Source organism: Fonsecaea pedrosoi, assembly GCF_000835455.1.
Source record: "Fonsecaea pedrosoi CBS 271.37 unplaced genomic scaffold supercont1.2, whole genome shotgun sequence".
Classification (NCBI taxonomy): domain Eukaryota; kingdom Fungi; phylum Ascomycota; class Eurotiomycetes; order Chaetothyriales; family Herpotrichiellaceae; genus Fonsecaea; species Fonsecaea pedrosoi.
The window spans coordinates 1,524,964-1,545,300 of NW_013550614.1; the positions used below are offsets into that span (position 1 = coordinate 1,524,964).

The 20,337-nt window shown below is 51.7% G+C and overlaps 7 protein-coding genes across 7 annotated transcripts; 5 read left to right on the forward strand and 2 right to left on the reverse strand.

Annotated features, from left to right (window-relative positions):
- Position 1: 1 nt before the first annotated feature.
- On the reverse strand, positions 2-1,575 carry Z517_02517 (uncharacterized protein; the record flags this gene model as incomplete). The annotated part of the gene is made up of 2 exons (XM_013431626.1): positions 2-1,363; positions 1,423-1,575. 2 exons carry the CDS (start codon positions 1,573-1,575, stop codon positions 2-4), a joined length of 1,515 nt encoding a protein of 504 aa, XP_013287080.1.
- Positions 1,576-2,080: 505 nt separating this feature from the next.
- On the reverse strand, positions 2,081-3,734 carry Z517_02518 (uncharacterized protein; the record flags this gene model as incomplete). The annotated part of the gene is made up of 4 exons (XM_013431627.1): positions 2,081-3,341; positions 3,395-3,536; positions 3,596-3,626; positions 3,675-3,734. 4 exons carry the CDS (start codon positions 3,732-3,734, stop codon positions 2,081-2,083), a joined length of 1,494 nt encoding a protein of 497 aa, XP_013287081.1.
- A 2,106-nt stretch (positions 3,735-5,840) lies between these two features.
- Positions 5,841-7,842, forward strand: Z517_02519 (uncharacterized protein; the record flags this gene model as incomplete). The annotated part of the gene is made up of 3 exons (XM_013431628.1): positions 5,841-6,281; positions 6,339-7,296; positions 7,349-7,842. The coding sequence occupies 3 exons, from the start codon at positions 5,841-5,843 to the stop codon at positions 7,840-7,842; spliced, it is 1,893 nt and encodes a 630-aa protein (XP_013287082.1).
- Positions 7,843-9,123: 1,281 nt separating this feature from the next.
- Z517_02520 (hsp90-like protein) lies at positions 9,124-11,289 on the forward strand (the record flags this gene model as incomplete). Its single annotated transcript, XM_013431629.1, has 2 exons — positions 9,124-9,384; positions 9,442-11,289. 2 exons carry the CDS (start codon positions 9,124-9,126, stop codon positions 11,287-11,289), a joined length of 2,109 nt encoding a protein of 702 aa, XP_013287083.1.
- A 794-nt stretch (positions 11,290-12,083) lies between these two features.
- Z517_02521 (uncharacterized protein) lies at positions 12,084-13,504 on the forward strand (the record flags this gene model as incomplete). Its single annotated transcript, XM_013431630.1, has 2 exons — positions 12,084-12,276; positions 12,381-13,504. 2 exons carry the CDS (start codon positions 12,084-12,086, stop codon positions 13,502-13,504), a joined length of 1,317 nt encoding a protein of 438 aa, XP_013287084.1.
- A 2,071-nt stretch (positions 13,505-15,575) lies between these two features.
- Z517_02522 (uncharacterized protein) lies at positions 15,576-16,774 on the forward strand (the record flags this gene model as incomplete). Its single annotated transcript, XM_013431631.1, has 3 exons — positions 15,576-15,630; positions 15,685-16,200; positions 16,425-16,774. 3 exons carry the CDS (start codon positions 15,576-15,578, stop codon positions 16,772-16,774), a joined length of 921 nt encoding a protein of 306 aa, XP_013287085.1.
- A 633-nt stretch (positions 16,775-17,407) lies between these two features.
- Z517_02523 (uncharacterized protein) lies at positions 17,408-20,060 on the forward strand (the record flags this gene model as incomplete). Its single annotated transcript, XM_013431632.1, has 2 exons — positions 17,408-17,453; positions 17,506-20,060. The coding sequence occupies 2 exons, from the start codon at positions 17,408-17,410 to the stop codon at positions 20,058-20,060; spliced, it is 2,601 nt and encodes an 866-aa protein (XP_013287086.1).
- Between the last annotated feature and the right edge of the window lie 277 nt (positions 20,061-20,337).

A 20,337-nucleotide genomic window follows, 5' to 3' on the forward strand; every position in this document is an offset into this window, starting at 1 on the left:
ATTAATGGCCAGCCTCCAGTTCCGCTTCGACATGTCTTCTAAAGTTCTCATAGAATCCCATGCCTCTGAACCCATGTCTTTCCTTGCATACTTTCCAGCCTTGGCGTCTCAGTTCATCGATCTTCTCCTTGATTTTGCCTCGAGATTCTCCGCAACGAGAAGGGTGGTCACATCCGTCCCCCACGAGGTCATCACTTCGACGTACACATGCTGATCTCGGGGCCACCTTCGATGTTGAAATAGTAGAAGCGACCTCGAACGACCAGAAACTTGCGAACCTCTGCTTCGGCCCCAAGGTCCTGGCGGCGCTCCTCTCGCCTTGGATTTTCTGTACTCGACCAATTTCTCCATCTACATAGGCAATGTGCTTTCTTAGCTGGGCACGAAAGTCCGCTAAATGCGCGTTGTAAAGCGACAGCGCAGGTGAAGCGTAGCTGTTGAGGTACATATCGAGATGTTCATTGTGTGGGTCCGGACTGAACGCATCGCGAATCATTCTGAATCGTGGAGATGCGACATCAGGGGAGGCCGCCGCGGTCTCCCGTCCGTAAATCTGCTCTCTCGAGGGGGATTGTGCCCTCGGTGAAGGAGGTGACAGAGGCAGTGGCAGAATTCCTTCGAAGCGTGCGATAAGTGTTTGAACCGCGGTTTTGCGCATGAGAGGGTCCTGAATGATGCGAGTGCCTTGGATTTTGAAGTCGGCTCTGTGATTGAATGGCAAAGGGGGAAGCGGTCGACTATTATCAGTGATGTCAAGGAGCAATGAAGACGCACGTTTGGGGTTCCGGCTGAATAGAGGCGATGGTATCAAGTTGGTTTGCAATACTTGCCTGGAGCTGAAGCTGTGCTGTAGTCGAGACTGGTATGGTGCCCGGGCAGCTGGTGTGGCCGGTTGTTTCGCTGGGTTGTATTCTGAAGCTCCTTCTTTTAAATCGACATGGAGGTCTGGTATCGACTTCCCTTGATATTTTCGCTGTTGCGATGGTGATTCGTTTTGATCCGCAATAGATTCTCCCTCTGAGGTCGAGCTTTGTATCGAGTAAATGCTGCCAGACGAAACGGAAGATGATAGTTTTGTGACACAGCCAGTTGCGGATGTTTCTCTTCGACCCGCTTTCCATGCTCGTTTGATGGATAGAGACCCAGAATCAGTTGTGACAGGTGAATTCCCCGCCTGCTCGTAAGATCCCGCTTCTGTCGATACGTATGGCAAAGGAATGCATTTCAGAGCCTGCCCGAAGCTCTCCCTGGCAGAATCCAGAAAATGTAGTTTGCTGCCAGAGAGGTTGTGCGCAATCAGTCCCATCGACTCGTAAGAGGTGGCATGGTAAAACCAGAGGAAGGCCTTGTGTAGGGCGTGAATCTTGAGACAGTCAGGACATTAGAACCTCGTGGGATTGCACAATTGAGAACGCGACGTACCTCTGACCTCTGGAGCTCTTCGCAGAGAGCAATACACTGCTTGTAGCGGCGTGCATAAAAGAGACTCTGCACCTTTACAAGCTCGGCTTTGTGGTAAGATATTCTCGTGTCCGTGCCATCAGCACGCTTGAAACGCGGCATGCATGCCTCCATCATTGTCCATGTTTCTTTCGAAGAATTGGTTGACTCTAGGGCATCATGACGAATTTTTTGGAGGAAAAGGCATGAACTGGCTGTGAAAATATAAACAAACGCGCCTGCGTGAATAATACCGGACCCTTTCTGTCCGGTAAATAAAGAGCACGTCTGTCCCCAGGGACTGGCCAACAACGACTCTTTTTTGTATAATAGACAAGATGTATTTGCCCTGAGTAAGCTGGAAAGCTCAGTTGCCCAACTCGCCATTGTTGCAGTACATGCCAGTACAAAAAGAAAAAAGTGAAAGCAGTCACTAGCACATGTTACGCAAATCAGGAGCGGAGCAGATAGAAAAGGAACGATGTGGGAACAGAAGTTGCTCCATCTGCAATAGTAACCGCGGTAACTTCTCAGTCATTTCTGATTGTTTCCCAGGTCCTGAATTTGTCGCTAAAGATTGAGTATCCAGGCCTTCTTGTAACGACTTTTCAATGGCAGAGCAAAGGGGAGGCTGAACAATTCACAAAGTCCCAGCCCGGGGCGGAATGAGTCCATCGTCGACCATGTCATCAAGTTGATCTCTGATCCATTCTTGGCCTCTTCCCGGGTCATATTGAAAAGCAATGGATGCAATATCATTCTGAGCTTGAATTGCCTGGACAACGATGGCCCGCAGTTGCGACACAGCTTTCTGCTCTGTATCCTGATAGAGCTTGCTGGCATTGCGATAGAAAGTCTCTGCATTCTTCAGGAGCTGTGGCCTGTTCGTGATGGCGGCGTCAAAGGATATTGGTGGTTGTCCTAGCTGCTGTTGCAGAAGCGAGCAGTTCCCCCGAATGAAATGGGTTTCAGCGAGGTCTTCGGGTAAAGGACCGGAAATCTTAGCTGCTTTAGCCATATTGGCTATTGCTGCAGAAAGAGCGCTCCATCGCATGGAAGCATGGGAGACGGCGTGGGAGGGCTCGCCGTCCGCAAGAGCAGAGTTAAATGCAATGAGACTGTTTGCATTGGCTAGCAACGCAGCAAAACTTCTTTCCAGGTCCAGTTCAGGCACTTGAAATGCTTCATCCCGCTCCCGCTTGTAGGTAATTGGGTCAATTGCACCCAATAGATAGCCTGCCTTGAGCAATTCGGATACCAGATTCGCCCGAGCAAGTGCAACTTCTTGCAGTCTCTCTGGCTCGGCATCTTGAAGCAGCGGAGGCAGTTTTATCTTGACCAACTTGGAAGAATATTCTTCAATGTAAGCCAAGCTGGAGGTGGGAACGGAGTCTGAGGAACTGAGAAAGCTGCTGAGGGTAGTGAGTGTCCCAAGCTGCGCAAGAACAGTGTCAATAAGGGTATCTTTCGTTACTGGCTCTACGACTGAGAACCATTGGTCTTCAGTGCCGACTGCAGAAGGACCGGAGTCGGCGGCATCGTCCAAATTGGCAATCGGTTCAGTTGAATCTTCTGATGCGAGTTGGACCGCCGCCTCACCCTGCTGACGCACGTATTCCTCGAGTCTGAGCTCTTGAATGCTCAAGCAACGATTTTGAAGCTCCAACGCTTCTTCGAGTAGTTGCAGCACATCCTGATCAGCATGATCAGAGCCTTTGGCATAGACTTCGGCGATAGCGGTCAGAACTTGAGCCGTATTAAACAAAGTATCTGGGTTGTCCTGATCCAGGGTGAGGGCGTAACGATGCGCCTCCAGTGCCTGTTGCAAAATCTCGAGAAGTGGCCGGTGCAGATGTGGCACAAGAAGAGGATGCGTTGCGATTTCCAGCAATACTCTAGCTCTAGCGAGAGGTCAGCCTTATAGCAGAAGCAAAGAGGCAGTTGGCCAACAGACTTATTGTAGGCGAGATCAATGCTGTTCGGGTAGGATCGCAAACCCTGGTCATATGTCTCGACGGCTCTTAAAAAGAAACGCATTGACTTGACGGCATCTCCAGCCCTCCATTTCCCTGCGGCTTCTTCAAAGTCCACTCCAGCTAACAAGGGATCAGCCGGGACACTTTGCCTAGGGGTGTGTGTTCATGCGACCACCAACCTGCCTGAAAATCATCGACGGTTTCAAGAGCCTATATGATTGATTAATTTCAACCAGTCGGGGTTTTGATTAAACTCACTTGTTCTGCTTTCTTCTTCAGCTTTGATTGTTTGAGGAACGCCTTAGGCTTGGATGGCATGGTGTCCCAGGCTAGGTCGTGGTGAGGAAGCACACACCCAAGGGTAACCTCCTGTAGCTACTTTGGGAAAGCTCTCGTACCAGATAGATCCCTGTGCGCGAGTGCTCGTATTAGTCGGCTAATACGAGCAAAGTGGTCGACCAAGGGAAAAGGGGGCCAAAGCGCAAAGATGGAAACTTCCATCAACCAAAAGGGTTGTCAAATCTGGATGGAGTCTATCGACCTCATGTCGCACAGTCAGATCGTCCAGCCTGAGTGGTAGACGAGCGCGGAGACCAATCAAAGAGTAGGGCGCAATGTGCGAATGAACAGTGGTGTGGCGTGTGCTGTTTCGAGATCCAGATGGCACTTAGAAAATTTTGATTCGGTGGAGCGAGGTGGGTTGAGCACAGTGAGCCCAGAGTGGAACTCGAACAACACACATAGAAGGAAAAAATAGTATTCGGCTCACTGCATCGAGTAGGATGTACGGTTGAGGGGCGCGAGAAGAGGAACAGGTGATTACCCTATACCGACCTTTGTGAGCGCAAGTGGCAGGGTGGCCGTACCTAGGATGTTTGTCAGGGCATTGTCCGGCGGGTGGGCCCCACGCCTTTAACTAAATCCCCTCCCACACCCCTCCCTCGGGCGCACAAACCCTTGTCTGTGATTCGAGGTTCCTCCTCGTGGTAGTGGCCAGGCGCCTGCTAGGTGGCTGCAACCACCTGAAGTGATTCTGTTATTACTGTGAAAGAAGCCTCCTGGGAGCGCCTGGCTCAACTAGGCGTTGCCTCGTATATCCCTGTGCCTGGAAGAACACACGCAGGTTGATGGCTCGTACCTCAACTGGGCTCGGGAAAATGACTTCCCGCCTGCGCCCCTCCCACATCTTCTGCGTGCTGGATGTTGGAGCCAGGCGCAGCTAAGAACCCCATGCCTGACTGTGAGACTTGCTCATACCTGGGTACATCGTCGCCACTTAATAGATGTACTCGGTAGGTCTGGGCGATGAAGTTAGGGCCGGCACATTCTCTTCCCTCGGAATAATATGAAGGCTGGTGGGTTGACGGGCTTGTGGGCTGGTGAAGAGAGGCTGAATCGATGCCTTCCTAGCACGCTCGATCCCCTAAAGGAAAACCCTCCTCTACCCAACAAGGTACTTCGTGACTAAATTTCATCCCACTCTCGCCTCCAAACAAATGTCCGACCAATGAGTCTTCGCCCTTTGACCTATAACGTCGAGCTTCATCGACAGCACCATGCCTACAAGCATCTCGTATACGAGAATCTCACCCTCTCATGTCGCACCCGACATCTGGTTAGGGTATGCTCAGAGGTGTTCAGAGATGCTCATGAGATCAGAGCAGATACAGATCATCAACGGTCCACATGATTCCTGTCTGATGAATGACATCTTACGAGGTCTACCCACCATGACGGGTTTGGCTCGCACCGACCTCACTCGGTGCCTCACTGGACCCCGAAGTTTGACCCTCTGGTCCCTCGATTCTAACCTTTCTACGAGGTACAAGTTCGATCATCCCGAAGCCCTAAACTGCCAGCCAGCCGACTCCTTCTCGTCCCACACCCACTCTAAAGCGGTCAGTTAGCGAGTCAGCGTCCTTCTCGAGCTAAGACCCCTGGTCAATGCCCACGCCATTGTCCGCCTACTGCACGCTCACTGCAAGTCAAAGTAGAACTTACCCACGCCATCCCTCCCCCAAAAACGCACAACCCCGCCGGGTGGAGCCCAGACCATCCAACCGCCTCCTCTGCCCTTTCACCCTGCGAACTGATGCTGTACCGAAGTCCATGGTGGGCATTTGACTGCTACCGCCGCCAACCTCGAATTTTGCCTTTCAGCGCATTTGTCCAACGTACCACGGCCTTGTCTCTTTTCCATTCGTCTCTTCGCGAGGCTGCGCTGTGTCTATTTCGCCTAATTACAATCATCAACCAGGTCGGTCGGTCTATTCGGCATCGCGATTACTGTTCCGGCCAACCTCAAAGTGGGCAGCTCCTGTCTTGTCAATTCGAAAATGAACCTGCTGTGACACGTCGTGTCTTCCGTCAACCACCTCCCGCAGCCCACCTGCGGGCTCAAACCTCACATCCTCAGCCTCGAGGATGACTCAACAAGACCGCGAGCAGAATGTCATATGGGCTCAAGAGATGCAAGATGACGGCATGGTGGCTGGAGTGGGCGACGAGGATTTCACAAAATTCCTCGACCTCGACACCGACTTCCAACACTATGCCGCCATGAACAATGGCCACTCCGGCCTCGACACCCCAATGGGTCGTTTGGGATTTGGGAACAGCTCAGCCGATTTGGGTTTCTCTGCTGCCGAACAGATGAGCGTCCATGTAACGCCGACCAGCGACCCAATCGATTACCGCACCCAGCTGTCGACGAACCAGCCGTACGGACAATACCCGCAATATCAGCAAATGCAGATGGCACCACAGTACCATGTGCCTCCTACGCCTGTCAGTGCCGAGATGCATCCAGGGAAATATGCGCAACAGATGGGAAACAACGGACAGATTCTGTTCGACCACCAACAGGTAACGCACCGAACGTGCCCAGAGTTGACACTCAAATCTTGCTGACGGTCTCTTCAGGTGTCATTTACCCCTCTGGTCTCTCCTGCGCAAACTCCAATGGACGGCGGATTTACCATGTCCGATTACGGGCTGGCAGACGAGTTTTTCAGCCCTCTGACGTCTCCTGCGATCGAAGCACAGGCTGCCTTCAGTTCAACCGGGACTACCGCCTCCCCTGTGGACCTCAACGACTTGGGTGTCACGGGAAAATCCATCCCCGCGGGGACGAAGCGGCCCCGACGCAAGGGCAGCAATGCGGCTCGTACACCGGCTCGTAGCGTGAAGCAGTCACCTGCGATGAAGCCTCAACCCCGTCGACGACATCCCTCATTGACATCTTTGCCTATGGACAAAATCAGAAATATGCTGCCTCAGGGAGCGCTGGGTTCAACACTCCATCCATCGGCACCTAATAGCGCTGTGCTTCAAGGAAGCGATGACTCGGTTTCACCTGAACCTTTGTCTGAAGCTGCAATGCGGCCTCCTCCTGTACCTCATCCAGGCAAATCGCCGCAGTCGGCGGGCAACACTCAGAATACGCAGTCCACCAACCCGGTGACTCCTGCCACGCTGATGAGAATGCCTAGTAACCAATCGTTGCCCATGAAACACGTGGAGCATCACGGCCCTCTCCAGGGTGCAGATGAGCCTATGGAGGATATCATGCTACCTGCAGCAGCTGCTTCTGCCACGATGTCCCAAGGGTTACAAAATATTGACATTGGCAAGGGTTCTGTCTCCGGCGAGCACACTCCCACCATTTCCGCGAAATCCGCCAAGATCAGCGCTGCTAGCACGCCTCGAAGTGCACTGACAAGGGTAACGTCGCAAGAAACATTTGCCAAACCTGGAAAAATTGAAAGCCGGACAGGAGGTCGTGCTAGCAAGAAACGTCAGAGCACCACCTCTGCAACAATTTCTCCCGCGTTACGACCAAAAATTTCCCCGAGTATAAGTCCATTGGCTCCTGCGGCTGGTAAGTCTCTACGCATACTTGGACAGGTACATAGTGAGCTGACTATTGGCAGGTCCGGGTATGTCACATCTTTCAGCGGAGACGAGCGCATTATATCTTGCCTCGAAGTCAAATTATCAAAACATACTCGAAGGCACGCATCTTCCGGGAGTTTCGTATCCCGAGACCTTGGCTGAAAACTTGACGTCGAAGCGAACGTCACACAAAATCGCCGAGCAGGGCCGCCGGAATAGAATCAATCTTGCATTGAAAGAAATCGAGGCACTCCTGCCCGCGTCCATCCTCGTGGCCAACAACAAGAAAGACAAAGCATCCAAAGACGAGAACGAGGACGGAGAGTCATCGGCAACCGCGACATCTAAGCCCACAGCGCCTGGACAAGGTACAAGCAAGGCGAGCACAGTTGAAATGGCCATTGTCTACATCAAGAGCTTACAAAACGAATTAAAAGAGACCAAAGAGCGACTTGAGGTGGCTGAGAAGAAAGCTGCCGAAGTGAGCAACAGGGAGAGTAGTACAGAATGCCAAGGCACTTTGGAAGAGTAGGACGTATAGAGAACGACCCCAGAGTTTTGGTTACGGCTTAATGGCGTGATGGGTTTATGAGTTCCAGACCGCAACGAAGGATAAATCTTCTCCAGGAGGCAGCAGGACTTGAATGTCTAGTGGGGTTTTGGAGGAATGAAAGGAAGTATAGGGATTGCTAATCTTGTGACATATGCAGAATCGATAGATAGTTCTGATTCTACCAAACCATCTTGCGCATCAACAATGACGGATGGGCGGGTGGTTGTTTGGTTATGCTTTTATATGCATGCATTGACAGCACGGTACGGGTGCTGATCAAAAAAGGGAATGTGAATATCAATTGTGAGTCTCTTTACCAATTTACGCGCAAGGCACATCGTATGACTAGAGACTACCTTCTTCTCCGGAGCACGATTGGAGAGCTAGACAGACACATGCAAGTCCAAGGTCTCTGGTCCCCGCAGGCTTGTTCGAGCACCGAACACTGTGGAAGATACGAGGACAGACGGGCGGCTCCTCAAGGCTGCAAGATTCGAGAAGGCTCGTTCACCAGCCTATGGTGGCCAGGCAACGCCTTGCCGGTGGGTCGATTTGGCGCGTTTTTGTCTGACAGAAAGGACCGATAATGGCGGTCGTTAGGCGGCTCGGCGGTTGTCAAAGGGATTGGTTAAGACAGCAGTAGATCCATTGCTTGTGAGACTAGAAGCCCTGATCCTGGACCTCTGAGTGGTGAAGCAAACATTTTAGGCCGGCTGGATGGGCTCAACAGGCAAACAAGCCTTCTGCAAGCACTCGATATCAAGAATCTTCTGGCTTTCTGTCAGACGCACTGGCTTTTCGTCTGACAGCGCTTATTCAAGGTGCGGGCCTGCGTCTTGGCAATGGATGCTGTGGGGGCATTCACTGCAGAGGAAAAAAGAACCATATGGAAGCTCCCCCAGGGTTGACTGCGGCTAAGTTTATAAGGCATAAACACTTTCCAGCCTTCCCTTCCTTTCCTCAGACCATTACACTGAAATTTTCTTCCACTCTTACTCCCACTTTAGTAGGACAGTCTGCTAACCTGTCTCTTGAACACGACCACATTATTCCTGTAAGTTGAACCCTCATCATACCTGTCCACACTGATCCAGTGCTGCCTGCCTCAATTGACACTGGCTTCTCCAATTGCGCCGTCGCCTGTAGCAAGGGAGAACGGGTTTGCAAGCCTGCACTTGGTTCAACCCCGACTCATCCTCATTTCACCTGTACTGACTTCTCCTCCCACAGACCTCCTCCGTTACAGACAATACCGCAGCCATGGCCTCTGAAAGCTTCGAGTTTCAGGCTGAAATCTCCCAACTCCTCTCCCTCATTATCAACACCGTCTACTCCAACAAAGAGATCTTCCTCCGAGAACTGATCTCCAATGCCTCGGATGCTCTTGACAAGATTCGATATGAGGCCCTCTCAGATCCCAGCAAGCTGGACTCTGGCAAGGACCTCAGAATCGACATCATCCCAGACAAAGAGTCCAAGACCCTCACCATCCGTGATACTGGTATCGGCATGACCAAAGCTGTAAGTTCTCCCCCTTAACGCCGGAATACAAGTACCGTGACTGACCATTCTCAATAGGATCTCGTCAACAACCTCGGAACCATTGCCAGGTCAGGTACTAAGCAGTTCATGGAAGCATTGACTGCGGGTGCCGATATCTCTATGATTGGTCAATTCGGTGTCGGTTTCTACTCAGCGTACCTAGTCGCCGACAAGGTGACTGTCGTTTCAAAACACAATGACGACGAACAATACATCTGGGAGTCCAGCGCAGGTGGTACTTTCACCATCACCCACGATGAGAGCGGCGAGCCTCTCGGTCGTGGCACCAAGATCATTCTCCACCTAAAGGACGAGCAAACCGACTACCTGAACGAGTCCAAGATCAAGGAAGTTGTGAAGAAGCACTCTGAATTCATCTCCTACCCCATCTACCTCCACGTCCTCAAGGAGACCGAGAAAGAGGTTCCCGATGAGGACGCTGAAGAGGTTGAGGAGGATGAGGAGAAGAAGGCCAAGATTGAAGAAGTTGATGACGACGAGGAGGACAAAGAGAAGAAGCCCAAGACCAAGAAGGTCAAGGAGTCCAAGATTGAAGAAGAGGAGCTCAACAAGACCAAGCCCATCTGGACTCGCAACCCCTCCGACATCACCCAAGAAGAGTATGCTTCCTTCTACAAGTCTCTCTCCAACGATTGGGAAGACCATTTGGCAGTGAAGCACTTCTCCGTCGAGGGTCAGCTTGAGTTCCGAGCAATCCTCTTCGTCCCCAAACGTGCTCCATTCGATCTCTTCGAGACCAAGAAGACCAAGAACAACATCAAGCTTTATGTTCGCCGCGTCTTCATCACCGATGATGCCACTGACTTGATTCCCGAATGGCTCGGCTTTATCAAGGGTGTCGTCGACTCGGAGGATTTGCCGCTCAACCTGTCCCGTGAGACCCTGCAACAGAACAAGATCATGAAGGTCATCAAGAAGAACATCGTCAAGAAGTGCCTCGAGCTCTTCAACGAGATCGCCGAAGACCGTGAGCAATTCGACAAGTTCTACTCTGCCTTCAGCAAGAACATCAAGCTCGGCATCCACGAGGACTCGCAGAACCGCCAGTCCCTTGCCAAGCTCCTCCGATTCCAGTCCACCAAGTCTGGCGAAGAGGCCACTTCGCTCACTGACTATGTCACCCGCATGCAAGAGCACCAGAAGCAAATCTACTACATCACGGGTGAATCCATCAAGGCCGTGCAGAAATCACCCTTCCTTGACTCTCTCAAGGAGAAGAATTTCGAGGTCTTGTTCTTGGTTGACCCGATTGACGAATATGCCATGACTCAACTTAAAGAGTTTGATGGCAAGAAGCTCGTCGACATCACCAAGGACTTCGAGATGGAAGAGACCGAGGAGGAGAAGAAAGAGCGCGAAAAGGAGGAGAAGGAGTTTGAGGGTCTGGCCAAGAGCCTGAAGAACATCCTCGGCGATAAGGTTGAGAAGGTTGTTGTCTCTCACAAACTCGTCGGCTCTCCTTGCGCTATCCGAACCGGCCAATTCGGTTGGTCTGCCAACATGGAGCGTATCATGAAGGCACAGGCACTGCGCGATACTTCCATGTCTTCTTACATGTCCTCAAAGAAGACATTCGAGATTTCGCCAAAGTCACCCATCATTCGTGAGCTCAAGAAGAAGGTCGAGACTGATGGCGAGAACGACCGCACCGTCAAGTCTATCACTCAGCTTCTCTTTGAGACCTCTCTGCTCGTCTCCGGTTTCACCATTGAAGAGCCCGCCAGCTTTGCCGAGCGCATTCACAAGCTTGTGTCCCTTGGTCTGAATGTGGATGAAGAAGCAGAGACTGCCGAGGAGAAGGCCGCTGAAGAGGCCCCTACTGCTGAGGGAGCTGGCGAGAGCGCCATGGAAGAGGTCGACTAGACAGTTTCTCCCACGGCATAGATGTTCCATCGACGAGATCTCAAAAATTCTTGAGCGACTGTCTTTGTGTCATCCCTATTGGCGTTCCGGTGTCAGACAGACGTGGTTACCCTCGCCATGTTTTTTCTTTCAGCGATATCCCGGCAGTGAGTGGAAATGGATTGGGAAAGACTAGTGATGGGAAGGCTTGCAACGACCACCTAAAAGCGGACCAGGACATTAATGGAAGAAGAATGGGTTAAGCAGTGAGCATATCTTGATGGTTGTGGTCACAGCTTCCTGTATTCCATAGTTCCAATTGATTGCATGATTAGATGAACCCGTTTTCAATTTTCCTTGTTTAGAGGTCCAATCTGTAGAAGAGGAGGTTCACGCCATCCTCGTGCCTCGCTATGTACCTCGCAAGTTTGAAGATATGTGGGTCGAGTGAGGGCGGGCGCCAAGCGACCTTCTCTGGACCCCTGCACCAGCTGCTTGTCCCCAAGAGGAAATTCCGCAAATCGCAATGGAACATGCTGTCCACTCTGATGCTGCTTCGCTTTCACCACCTTTGACAGACTGGCAATCCACGAGCAAAATGTCGCCGTCTGCCGATATGACAAGCATTCCACTATCTTGATAAACTATTTATATCGCCTACCCGAGTACTGACTCCGTTCACCCGCTTCGGAGGCGCTGTGCGCTCGCCCCCCTTCAGCCTCTCCCTGTGCCCTTCCACCTATTACGCATACACTCCTGGCAAAAGATCTTTCCTTCCTCCCCAGCTACTCTCCCTTACGATATAGTAATCGACTATGGCCGTCAAATCGCGGTTTCACCGGCTAGACGCGTTTACAAAGACTGTCGAAGATGCGAGGGTGCGGACGACCTCCGGTGGTATCGTGACGATTGTCTCGATCCTTATTATTCTCTACTTGGTGTGGGGAGAATGGAGCGACTACAGGAAGATTCTGGTTATGCCAGAGCTGATTGTGGACAAGGGACGAGGTAAGAAACCCCCGAATCCAGGGTCGACAGTCGCAGGTGTTATTTTAGAGGAAGATACACAAATCGAGGTGCAGTTGCTGACCTGGTGTTTGCGGTCTACGTAGGCGAAAAGATGGAAATCCACCTCAACATCTCCTTTCCTCGCATCCCTTGCGAACTCCTCACTCTCGATGTCATGGACGTCTCGGGCGAGCAGCAGACGGGCGTCGTCCACGGTGTCAACAAAGTACGCCTTTCCTCCATCGCCGAGGGTTCCAAGGTCCTCGACACAACCGCCCTGGTCCTGCATAACGAGCAAGACAACGCCGCGCACCTGGATCCAGATTACTGCGGCTCCTGTTACTCGGCCCCTCCGCCGGCCAATGCCTCGAAGCCGGGCTGCTGCAACACGTGCGACGAAGTGCGCGAAGCCTATGCCTCCAACAGCTGGGCGTTCGGACGGGGCGAAGGCGTGGAACAATGCGAACGGGAAGGTTACGGTGAAAGACTAGACGCACAGCGCCAGGAGGGGTGTCGTATCGAGGGCGTCCTCCGGGTGAACAAAGTCGTGGGAAATTTCCACATTGCACCCGGTCGCAGCTTCTCCAATGGAAACATGCACGTGCACGACTTGAACAATTACTTCGACACGCCTGTCGAGGGTGGACACACGTTCACACATGAAATCCACTCGCTGAGATTCGGCCCGCAGCTGAGCGATGATGATAGGGGAGTAACGGCGAAGTGGAGTGATCATCACCATGCGAATCCTTTGGACGGCGTGAAGCAGGAGACGGGGGAGCCGGGGTTCAACTTTATGTATTTCATCAAGGTGGTGAGCACGAGTTATCTGCCGCTCGGGTGGGATGAGGATCGGAGTGTGAAACAGCACTCGTCCCTCGCGGATCTGATACCGCTGGGCATGCAGGGCAAAGGCGCTGGGAGCCAGGGCTCGATCGAGACGCATCAGTACTCTGTCACATCACACAAGAGATCTCTGAGCGGTGGAAACGATGCGGCCGAGGGACACAAGGAGAGACTCCACGCGCATGGAGGGATCCCCGGCGTCTTCTTCAGTTACGACATCTCCCCGATGAAGGTGATCAACCGCGAGGCGAGGCCTAAGACATTTGCCAACTTTTTGACGGGTGTTTGCGCGGTGGTGGGAGGGACGCTGACGGTGGCGGCTGCGATTGATAGGGGACTGTACGAAGGGAGCACGAGGTTGAAGAAAGTTCATCAGGGGTGACATAGAGAGAGAGTAGAGTGGTCCTTTTGGGAGGAAAATATGACGGAGCCATTTTGCATCCAGCATGGGCGTTGTACGGTAGCATTGCCTGCGCGGACATACGGCAGAAACGTGTGCCTATATCCAAAGAAAAGAAAAGAAAACGGGCTTTTTGACTCCTATTTCTTGAAATATTGGGCCAAAAAAAAGGCGGCCAGTTCGAGCACTCGAAGTTCCAGTGTTCGATTCTTTCTTAACCCTCCTTTGCCCTTTTCCGGGGGTTGTGCGTTCCCTCTTCAGGTTCAGCACGACCGCCTAGCCTAGAATGCCACAAAAGATGGGTTAGCAAAGACAGTTCAAAAAGGATATAGAGTGATCCTTTTTTGACCCGCAAAGTGAAGCAACAGAAGAAGAGGAAGAGAACAAAGACTTTGTCTCTATTCTTCCTTTCTTTTTGTAATTCAGAAAAACCAGTTTCTAAGCATCGACGCCACGCAAGACCCCTCCCGCAAGAAGAAGCAAAAAACATTTGACGATGTTTTTTTTTTTTGGTTTCTTTCCTCTTCCGTCCTTCCCTTTCCAAAAGAGGAAGAGATGTGGGTTAGAAGATGGAGCGGGGGGTTTTTGCGAGCATTCCTTTTCCGGCTCTTCCTAATGCCGTGAGGTTTGTTGTTCATCATGTTTTGGCTTTGGAGGGATTGAAGAAAGAAGGGGGCCACAGGGAGGATTTTGTGCGAGGTGATGAAGGAGACATACACACACCGCACCCACGCTGGAGGAAGGGGAGAAACGTACCTCACCAGAAGGATTCCTTTACGGTCGCGCTTCGAAGTCAATCTCACATAGGTGATTGGTTGTTCAGATGGCCATCTGACAAGAAAATACAAGGCGTTGCATGTTTGAAGATACGTGGCGATCAAGACCCTCAAAGGTGCGTGATGGAAGTTGTCGTGAAATGTAGGAGAAGACGGAATTTATGAGGTGCCTTTTTTTTAATGCTGAATATTGGCTTTGCCTTATTAGGAAAGGTTGTTTTGGTTCTTGATCTAACCTGATTTAGCATACGTCAATAGACGGTATGTAAGGGATTTTGAACATGCATGACATGTCATGCTTGTCTTGTCCTCTGCCGTTGCTTAAGAGGATGTCGATGGCGTTGTCGAAAGAATGAGGATATTTCTTTTCAATTTCCCCCAACTAGAAGATGATACTGTGGTCTCGAGTCACGCCAACTGCAGTTGGACGACTGTACGATATCCTTCGTCCGCGACTCGTTGCTCTCAGCCAGACTTCCCAGTTCTCATTCCAAGACCTCCCTGCTTTCTAGCTGTGCTCCGACGTCTTACTAACCCACTCTATAGCCACAATATCATCGGCAGGAGCTTAAAGAGGCATCTCAACCCGGTCCTTGTCGCCTGCCGAGCAGCAAGTCAACCCAGTCAGCGGGAGCACAGGAGCGATTCGAGCTTCGGCTCTACACACACAGCGCTCGTGTTCTACTTGCGAGACATCAAAAAAGCATGACAGCATATGGTAGTACTTTAAGCTCAAGCGACTTACGAGTCGACCAGTGCTTTTGACCTTTTTCTGCCGACACTGTGGAATGAAAAGTGGCGGGCTAGGTAGGCAGTACGCCAGAAATAAGAAACCTCACACTCCCTTAACATAACGGTGAGAAGATTTCATTGTTGGGGCTGATGTACTCGCGGCACCCCCGTTATGATTGTGCATACTTGATACGGGTTGCACTTTCACCCAGGCGACCCCGCCCCCGATATTTAACCAAGGTTTTACCAAATGCATCGAGTTGCCTAGGTCCAGCGGCACTACCGGCGGATAGCGGGGAGGAGGTCGCCTCTGAAGCCAAAGAAGCTAGGTATCTTTGTAACGATCTACGGGGCCTGAAATACTCCTATAAGTACGACGCAAGGATACGGGTATCGCAGAAGAAGAGGGCAGCTTGTGTTGACAGCCAGGAGACTCTCTCAGGAAGAATATAGACGTCGCTCTTATTCAGCTTGGATTTGTCGAGGCAACTAGAATTGACATCCGCGCAGAGAACAGCTGCGTCGCATAATACGTCGCCGTCACGATGAACGGGCATTTGGATGCATCCAGCCTGAAGGACAGGTCAGTCATTGTCACAGGTAATTCCTCGTCAGCGCATCTTGTCATATCAAAACCCTGATGAAAACTACAAGGAGGGGCTTCTGGCATCGGCCTCGCAGCCGTCACACGCTTCGCGGAAGGTGGAGCCTATGTCACCATCGCAGACGTTCAAGATGCTCTCGGAAACAAAGCGGCTGCTGATCTCAACGCCAAGGGCTGTCATGTCTCCTTCGTCCACTGTGACACAACCGACTGGGAATCGAGTGTGGCGGCATTCAAACATGCTGCTTCCTTTGGACCAAACAGATCTCTGGACGTGGCCTTGCTGAATGCTGGTGTAGGAGGTGACAGAGGTAGCTTGACAGACCAAGTGCTGGCAGCTCCTGAGCCTTCATTGGATCCCGACGTTATTCCAACCCGTCCGAGCCGCAAAGGAGCCGCTGTGAACTTCCTGGGAGTATATGACAATTGCTGGTTGGCGTTGCACTATATGCGTCTGCCCTCGCAGGTCGAACCAACAACCACACCGCAAAAATCAATAATCCTTACTGCTTCTCTGGCAGCTTATGCTGACATGCCGGCCTCTTCTGATTATAATGCTTCAAAGTGTGAGTACACTTCTCTGTTACAACAGTTGCTGCACAAATTTGTGAGATGGAATGATTGCTGAGTGAGGCGTGGTCCGTCCCACTTGCTGTGCCCCCCCCCCTCCCCAACGGGGCCAGGAGACGACAGGACTCTTCCATAGAGCGAATCCGAATGACGTGTTATAAGCGATTCAACTCGCTTTCATGAGTGCATAAGAAACTTTGACACTGACTCAGTGTGATAGTTGGCGTCCGAGGCCTTTTCCGAGGGCTCCGACATACAACCGCTGCGCTCAATGTCCGGGTCAACCTGCTCGCGCCTTACTGGATCAACACGCCCCTCGTTCAGTCAGCCCTACCCGCGTTGGAGGCAAGAGGGTTGAAGCCAGGTCAAGGATTGTCGTGGGCTAGCATCGATGATGTGGTCGATGCCATAATTAGATCCGCTACGGACCCGAGTGTTGGCGGTAAAGCTTGGGCAATTTGGCCAGAAGGCTACATTGACATGGGAGAGGACGAGGCTGGGGGTTGGGCAGGCGATCATTTGAGGAAGCACTGGGAAATCCAGAGACAGAAGGGTGATAACATGCTGTAAGAGTTCGAGAGTCCCCCGTCCCGGCCCGACCTTGTCTTGATGGATCCTGCGGGAAAGGAGTGCGAGGCAGGGCGTGGTTCCCGTGAGCTGGAGGAAGGCCACCAAGTAGTTACCGTCCGCACACAAGTTCTATTCTGAATCAAAACATTGTTCGCTGTCCATCATCGTAGATCGGAATTCTCATCAGCCGAAGGTGCGAAGTGCACGCGACTACCTAAGCGAGTGGATAGATGAGGAACCCCACCACATCGCGACACGGGATCATTGAATATGCATAGGAAAGAAATGTGGTCAAATGTCGTGGTCCACAAATACACAGAGATACAAGTACTGACGTAGGAACGTTAGCTGAGAAGTGTGGCTCGGGAAGAGTCGATCCTTGGTTGATCCTTGTCGCAAGTCAACGGGCAAAGTCCGGTTAATTAAACAATCCAACACGTCTAATGTGGCATTTCGACATGCGGCACTCTGATGTCGACCAGTTTTCCCATTCCTCACACTTTGAGCGCCTGCATTTGGGCTATAGCCTTGTTTCGCTCTAGTTTTCGGCTTTTCTAATTTCAAGCCAGGCGCAAGATTGCCGGCCAGTGAAGCACTTACGTGAGCGAAAAGAACCCCGTTCTCGCAGCCCATATGCCTGTCAATGGGGTTCAGCACGAGGAGGATTTGCTAGATTCAGGTAACTTGGTCATAGCGGTCCATATGGTGGTCTTGTGCTGACCTGTGGGAAGACAATTATGACCCTATCGAACACCTCGATCAGATATTCTCACACCCTTCGACCCTCTCGTCGGTCAGACAGACCTTCGAAATCCTCCAAGCCTATCAAGATGACCTTGACGACGAAATCGAGGCTCTCGAAGACGAGCAGATACAGTCAAACGCAGAATGTCTGCAGCGAATGGAAGCCTCGAAAGCCGAGCTGGCGGAGTTGTTCCAGCGCATCGAGAGTGTCCGGGAGCGGGCACTGCGGACCGAGCGAAACATCACCGAGATGACGGCGGATATTAAGCAGTTGGACAATACAAAGAAGAATCTCACGCTTTCGATGACAGCGTTGAAGAGACTGCAGATGTTGACGACCGCCTATGAACAGCTGCGGGCCATGAGCAAAACGAGACAGTACAGAGAATGCGCGCAGCTCCTGCAGGCGGTGATCCAGCTCATGGCGCACTTCAAATCCTACCGGTCAATCGACCAGATCGCGACGTTGAGCAGGAATGTAGCAGATATACAGAGAGAGTTGCTGGAACAAGTGTGCGAGGACTTCGAGATTACCTTCAGCAAGGAAGAGGTGGCTCAGAAACGAGGACTGCTTCACGAGGCGTGTTTGGTAGTCGATGCTCTGGGTGATGCTGCCCGGTCACGGTTGACCACCTGGTATTGTAACACGCAACTTCGTCAGTATCGGCATATCTTCAAGGGGGACCAGGAGGCGGGATCGCTTGACAATATTGATCGGAGGTACGCGTGGTTCAAAAAGACGCTCAAGATATACGACGAGGAACATGCTGCCATCTTCCCTCCGCACTGGCGGGTCAACGAGATCCTTGCCAACGTCTTTGCTGAAGGAACAAGAGAAGACTACAAGGGCATCTTGTCTAGGACTACCCGCAACGGTCAGACCATTGATGTCCAGCTGTTGTTGTCATGTTTGCAGCAAACTCTGGACTTCGAGCACGCTCTCGAAAGGAGATTCAATCAAACGTCAAGAACCTCCATCGATACCATGGCATCAGCCAGTGACACACCAGTCTTTGGCCAGCCGATCTCGGACGCGTTCGAACCGTATCTGAGCTTGTGGGTGGAAGCACAGGATAAAGAACTTGCGGGTCTGATACCGCAATACAGGCAGCGGCCGACCAAACTTGCGGATGAAGATTTCTCCTCACAACATGTTATTGCCTCGTCGACAGAGCTGTTCAACTTCTACCGACACTCCCTCGCGCAATGTGCGAAGCTCTCCACGGGACAGCCCCTGCTCGACTTGTCCAAGGTTTTTGGCCGCTATCTTGACCAATATGCGCAGCAAGTTCTGCTGTTCTATATCTCCGAAAAACCAACAGGCGGCACCCCTTCTCGAATACCCTCTGTCGAAGATGTCATTTTGGTTCTCAACACGGCGGACTACTGTTTCCAGACTTCGAATTCTCTGGAAGAAAAGATCAAGAGTCGCATAGACGATGCGTTGAAGGATAAAGTCGATCTACAGAGCCAAGCAGATGCCTTCATGGGCATAGCGAGTGCGGCAGTTCGAGGTCTGGTCCGTCGTGTGGAAGTCGACTTGGAACCCAGCTGGCGTGAGATGCGAAACATGTCCTGGTCAAAGATTGAAATCGGAGAACATCAAAGCCCCTACATAACAGGTCTAGAGAATCGGATCAAGGACCGTTCCAGTGAGATCTTGGGCATGCTTCATAAACAACAGTATGCGCGGGCATTCGCAGATAATCTGGTCGAGCTGTTGGCGTCAACGTATGTGGCTAACATTGCCCAATGCAAGCCCATCTCAGAAGGCGGCGCTGAGCAGATGTTGCTCGACACTCACGCCATCAGGAACACCCTCACCCAGATACTTCCGGGTACACCGCCGCCACTTTTCCTCAAACGTGTCACTGCTGCTTTTGGCAAGATTGAGCCGCTGTTAAAAACCCTACAAGTCCGACCATCACCCCCAGAGGCCCTCGTCCAAGCATACCTGATTCACATCTCCGACCTCTCGGAAGTCAACTTCCGCAAAATCCTCGAATTGAAAGGCATCCGCGCAAAGTCAGAACAAAACCACTTGGTTGAATTATTTCAGATGCACAAGTTCAGCCCACGGTACAAGGACACACTAGTGGAGAAGTCACCCCTGCTTACTCCATTGAACCTGTCAGCATCCGGTACGTCCACTGGGACTGCGGTAACACCAGCAGGTGCTCTCCACAACCTTTCGGCATTGGGTAACTCTGCGGCGGCGTCACTGAGCACGGCAAATATACCAGCGAACATGAAATTCGATGCTTCTGGACTGGGCAACGCAATCATTGACCGATTCAGCAGCCCCGGTCTAGGCACGCCTCGAGACGGAGCAGTAAGCCCACCGCCAACTGGAACAGGCATGCACACCACAGGCGATGGGGGCTTCTCCGGTGCAGAGGCCGGGGCAAAGCTGAATGAGAACTTGAAAAACATTGGAAAATTCTTCAAGAGGGACCTGGGTGGGTTTGGGGGCATAGGTCGATTCGGCAGTAGTAAAACCACGAGTCCGGCTCCTCCTGAAGACCGCGCAAACCACCGATAGGATACCAAGAATGAAGCGAGTAACTGAGTGAAAAAGTTAGTTGAAGGGGTTTCAATGGATTCATAATTGCACAGCCTCCGAAAACAATGCGAATGGGTCAATGCGGCATCAACCACGACTCCAAGGGTCGATCCATTGTTTACAGTGTCTGCGTGTCTGAGGGCTTTATGGAAAAGGGGCATAATGGACAACGATGACCAAAAACTGACCAATAAGAAACCCCAGCCTACCAAAGACGATTGCCAAGGACAGGCATCAACTGTTCCTAAAATTGACT